Source organism: Aphis gossypii, chromosome X (genome assembly GCF_020184175.1).
Source record: "Aphis gossypii isolate Hap1 chromosome X, ASM2018417v2, whole genome shotgun sequence".
Taxonomy (NCBI): domain Eukaryota; kingdom Metazoa; phylum Arthropoda; class Insecta; order Hemiptera; family Aphididae; genus Aphis; species Aphis gossypii.
The window spans coordinates 25,464,492-25,470,758 of NC_065533.1; the positions used below are offsets into that span (position 1 = coordinate 25,464,492).

Here is a 6,267-nt window from a genome sequence, read left to right on the forward strand (position 1 = left end):
GTACATTATTTAATCTGTAGATTGGATCTGTTTCGTTTTTCCGCCGACTACGTTCTCCATAACCTTCGCCACGTATAAAAATGCCACGGTAAAAACCGAGCATCTCTTCCCTCTCCTATTTAATTTATTTATTAATGATGCTGTGTCCCCTATTACACATTCTAACATTCTATTATTTGCCAATGATGCAAAAACTTACAAATCTATTACTTCCCTCGATAATATTATTATATTAGATACTTTCAAACTGGTTTAGCTGTATTTAACGAATGGTGCATTTCCAATGGCATTTCATTGAATAATAACAAATACCAAATTATAACTTACTATAAAAATCACAACCCCTATCATTTTAATTATCATATACGTGGTATTAATTTACATCGTTCGCCCTTAATTAAAGATTAAGAGATTTTATTTGATTCTGAACTAGGTATCATTTAATGTTCATATATCAGCGATAAAAAATAAAGCTTTAGCTATAATATTGGTATGATAAGAATAAACTGTTCCGATTTTTATGATCCACTTACCCTCAAATGTCTTTATACATCACTAGTCCGTTCCTTATTAGAATACGCTCCATTTCTTAGGGACTCCGACAATGCAAAACATAATGATCAACTTGAAAAATTGTAAAATAAAGTCCACAGATTTATATTTCATGAATGTAATATTCTAAGAACTCCTCATAACTGGTTACAAAAACACTAAAACTGTTAATCTTAGAAAATAAATTATCATACAGCACTTTTCTCTCTAAATTGCTAAATAACGAGGTTGATGACTTAATGATGATTCTTTATTATTAAGTCAATCAAATTTTAAAGTTAATAATCACTATACTCACCACAATCATTTATTTTACATTCCTCATTTTTCTAAAAAATATATGTCAAACGACCCAATTAATATTTTAATGTCTTCTGGAAATAGTCAATTATTATAAAAAATATTGTGTGTATGATGTATGTATGTATTATTATTATGGTTATTATACTATTTAATAGTATATTTATCTTATACGGGTACACATTCTTATTTTATCGCTCTGTTTTCCCATTCAAGATTTTTGTTGATTTTTTTATACCGTGTAATATTTTCCTTGAGATCTTTTCAATAATTGTTGAAAAGGGTTTAATAGTTTTACAAAGAAACACTGTGTCTTTTATATATTATAAATAGATAGACTATATTATAGCTCATTAAATTGGAAATTTAGTTTGTTTACATTCACAATTAATGCATGACAAAGCAAACATGACACACCAAAACCCTTACAGACCGACAAGGCACGATCGTGAGGGTATGGTTTTTTTTTTTTTCTCATTGTTATATTTATTCTACTCTATTCAAACCGATCTCGCACGATCGTGAAGATTACGTTCTATCGTTTTATCTAATTTTAAAAGTAATAGGGTAAAACCCAGCCATGCTCCACGTATTATTAGTTTTATGTTTTTATCAGTTTAATATATCCTTAGTATTCGGGTTATTTTCTTAGTAAATATATGCGATAGCAATGAATTTGTTGTTTCGTTTTATCAATCATATAATTTCAAAGCCGTTTCCATCATCTATAGTTACGTAATACTTGTTTTATTCGTCGCAATTACACGAACAATATTTAGTATCACGTTCGTGAGTATCCGGTCTACAGTTACGTATTTGCGTCCACCATGAATGTCGATCAAATTTTAGATTTATTAGAAGATTCCGATTTAGAATTTGAAGACGACGACGATTATGATGCAGATCCAACCTTTACTTTAACTAATCAACATGGAAATAATATTTTGTGCGAATCAAGTGATTCTGAAGTAGAATTAGAGGACGAACAACTTGAAACTGGTAGACAATTGGAAAAAAATGTACAGGTTAGTGTCGATGATAGTATTATGCGTAACGAAAAAGGTGATACATCGGTTTTCGAAAAAGTTAAATGGCGCATACAATCATTTACATCTAAAACATTTTCCGAAAAGGTTCCGAAAACCGTACCTGTGGGTACACCTATGGAATATTTTAAAAAATATTTTACCGAAGAATTATATGAACTAGCGGCGTTGTGCACTAATCAATATTACATGGAAAATACGGGTAAAGTATTAAAGACATCTTCCATTGAAATGAAACAATTTTTTGGAATTCACGTAATTATTGGTTGTATTAAATTTCCTCGTCTCCGCATGTATTGGAGTGCTAAGTTTCGATATGATCCTGTTGCATCGATAATGTCTCGAGATCGTTTTTTTCAATTGAGAGTTAATTTACATTTTACAAATTTGGTTAGTGATGAAATGAAAAAAAATAACAAACTATGGAAAGTTCAACCACTCATAGATTTTGTAAGGAACAGGTGCTTATCTATTGAGCGATCATCAATTTATTACTCAATTGATGAACAAATGATACCTTTTCTTGGACGTTGTCAGATAAGACAGTTTGTGAAAGGTAAACCTAGGCCAGTTGGTCTTAAAAATTTTGTAGTTACTACGTCCGATGGTCTAATTATTGATTTCGAAATATATCAAGGACTTACCACGCCTTTTCCTGACAAAAGTCTAGGACTTGGACCGGCTGTAATTTTACGTCTTATTGATACAATACCAGAAGGTTCATCTGTATTTTTCGATCGATATTTTACGACTATTCCGTTGATGCAAAAATTAGTACAGCTAAAAATTCATGGAACTGGTACTATACAAATGAATCGTCTGCAGAAATTTCAATTTAAAGCAGATTCAAAAATGAAAAGAGGGGATTTCGAAGAAATTGTATCTGATGATAAAAATATTTCTATGTTGAAATGGAAAGACAACAAGTCAGTAGTTACGACATCAACATGTTACGGAGGTTTACCGACAACAACAGTATCCATATGGGATAAAAAACAAAAAAAACATATTGACGTACAAATTCCTAATATGATATCAAAATACAATGAAAAAATGGGCGGTGTTGATCATTTTGATCAAATGATGGAATATTATAGAACTTGGTTAAAAACAAGAAAGTGGCCACTTAAAGTTATACTACACTTACTTGACCTATCAGTAACTAACAGCTGGTTTGAATATTTAGAAGATTGTAAAATAAATAAAATACCAAAAAAAAAAATTAAAGATTTGCTTCAGTTCAGATTGGAAATTGGTGAATGCTTAACTATGGCCACCCCACCACCGCCTACATGTCAAAACACTGAAAACGATGGAGAACCACCAATAAAAATAAAACCACCCGCACCTATACCAGGAGACGATGTAAGACTAGATGGATACCATCATTGGCCGAGAGCAATGGACCTTAAAGCGCCTCTAAGTTGTAGATACAAAGGTTGTACAAGTAGGTCAAAAATTATGTGTACAAAATGTAAAACGTACTTGTGCATGTCCAAAGGTAAAATGTGTTTTGAAAATTATCATCAGCTAAAATAAATATTAATTATTAAATTCAAAAATTCAAAAAATAATTACAAATACTTATTAATATTCTTTTTTTTATTTATATAAATTAAATTAATTAAGTTATACTTAAGTTTGTTAAAATTAAATTTATTATGTTTTAAATAAAATAAAATTATTTTCATTCGTATTTTGTATCAATGAACCTGTATATATTTTTTTAGTAGTTAAGACCGAATCCTCACGATTGTGAAGGGGTAGTTTTTACCTCCCCTGGAACGATTTTTTTTTTTCAATATTTTTTTTGTAATACTAAAGGTATATGAAGAAAGGTTATACCAGTCAAATTAAAAAACAATTAAAAAAATTACTTCGGTCTGTAAGGGAAAATTAAATATACGAATATGATATAAAATGCCACAGAAATTAAAATTAAAATTTGTTATGTTTGTAACCTAACCTTTTTTACAATTATCAATTGATTTAGTTATTGTCAATTTTAAAAATATAGTTAATGATTACTATTATTTATACATATTATATTATATTGTTATATAATATTATCTTATTCAATAAATAATTATCTCAATAAATTTACATTACTTTTTATTTTTAAATATAGAATTTCATTGAGTTAAAATTTATAACAATCAAAAAAATGCATAGAATTTTTCTTTGTACTCGTATTGATCAATGGTCAACTATCTGTAAAATTGCCTCAAGAACTTTAAATTCTTTATAGTTTAATTAAATATACCGAATCAATTCCTGTTTATAAAACATAGTCTTATTGCAAAATTTTAATATTTTTAGATTATTGTCTGCACAACTATCCCACATTATTAGAATATAATATACTTATTATACATATTCTTTTAATTTTATTTCTTAAAATATACATAGGTATATTTATCTACTCCTTTAAGCTTAAGATTATGATGGAGTAGAGTGTTAGTATGCATAATTCAATAATAAAGAAAGAAAAAACAGTTTTTCTATAATAATAAAATATAACTTACAAACAGATAAACAGAACAAAAAAAAAAAGGAATTCTGTAAGAAGAAAATTATGAATTAATATGTGCATTAAAATTTAAAAGATTGATCATCCTATTCAAGTTAAAAATATTTTATTTGCTTTTAACACAAGAAAGACTTCTTAAAATTTAAACCAAATAGATTTCATGCAATGCGGACATTTATTAAGATTTCATCATTTCTGAAAATAGTCATTTATAAATTATTTTTTTCCCATTTAATAAGCCATAATATTGATGAATTATAAAGATATTTAATGATTTATACAGAGTATTAGGTAGGTATATTACAGTATTACACTCTGCACATAATTTATATACATATTAAGTAAGAATTTGTTCGATTTAAACAGTTTAAAGATCATTGATCTTGATTGTATAACCAGATTTTCATTATGAATTATTGTTCAGTGTTCATCAAAGTTTCTAATCAATTATCAAACCTAAATATTTACATGGAAGTTAACCTGACAATTTTTGGCAGTTACAAAAATTAGAAGTTAAATAATGTGTACTATAAAAATAAATAAAAATTTCAACAAACAGTATGTGCACATTATACATAGTGAAAAAAATATAAATACCTACTATAACTTGTATCTTATATCCTGAAGTTCTATTTTTTCATACAGTTTTAAAAAAATATTATTAACGCTTATAGCTGTTTTACAACAAACAATATCTTATAAATTGCTAAAGAAAAAGAGGCAGACATATTAAATCACCAGTATAAATAATAATTTGACCATCAATAAACAGGTTGATTTATAAAATTAACAAAATAATTCTTAAGAAACTGTCTCAAAAGTATACTATATATTTTAATTATGTCCTCATATCTAGAATATAATAAAGGAATTATAAATTTAAATCATTTATTTTTTGTTATATAGATAATAACTTTTCAAATAAGCCTAATTTATTATTATTACAAAACTTTGCAAAATGTTCACTAGTTCATCATAATCTACTGAATTGAATCCTGATCTAAAAACATTTCAATAATTAGTAGATGTGTTAAATAGGTCTTGGTACCTTAGACCTTAGTTGTATCTAGTTTTTTGTATAAGAATCATATTGCATCATACAAATTTTTTAAAGTTATGCTTTTAACTTGTTGAAGACTAAATTGTTTTTTAGATTGCATTTTTATTTTTCCCGACAAGATATAAGTCTCAATTTGTTTATAACTATTCATAATATTATCTTTATTATTTATTTTATGATAATGCTTTAAAAAGGTATTCATTATTATTATTATATATTAATATATTATTAATTACATTAATAATGCTATGAAAAATGCAAATTTGAATTTATGATAGGAAAATCATAGTAGTAAACATCCATTTAATAAATAGATGAGTCTACAATACAAATTTGCCATACCTATGGTACAGTAGTCTATCATATTTGAATTGATTAAATATATGCAGTATAGACAATATTATAGTATGTTCTATACATGTATGTACAGAAAGGTAGTTAGATATTATTTATTAAAAAAAAATAATAATAATAATATAAATTGATGTTTAATAAATATAACCCCTTTTATTTATTTTTCACAAATTTATTAGTGTTATTATTAGTAATATTTCATTAATCTGCATTTAATCAGAATTAATCTACATTGAGCTGCTCTTATATTTAAAATTTGAAAACAATTTAAAAAGTAATATACCTATACTAAAAAAAAAAAAATATTGTATAATGACATGAGTTAGTACTATGTGGATAAAATGTTAATATTTTAATATCATGGCAAAAAAATAATAATGTTATTTGAATGTACCTATTGTATCTCAATTTAAAATCTTAAAAAA

At 26.2% G+C, this 6,267-nt stretch overlaps 1 protein-coding gene across 1 annotated transcript; it reads left to right on the forward strand.

Moving 5' to 3' along the window:
• Positions 1-1,679: 1,679 nt before the first annotated feature.
• LOC126552443 (piggyBac transposable element-derived protein 3-like) lies at positions 1,680-4,938 on the forward strand. Its single transcript, XM_050207139.1, has 2 exons — positions 1,680-3,345; positions 4,853-4,938. The coding sequence occupies exons 1-2, from the start codon at positions 1,680-1,682 to the stop codon at positions 4,936-4,938; spliced, it is 1,752 nt and encodes a 583-aa protein (XP_050063096.1).
• Positions 4,939-6,267: the final 1,329 nt, after the last annotated feature.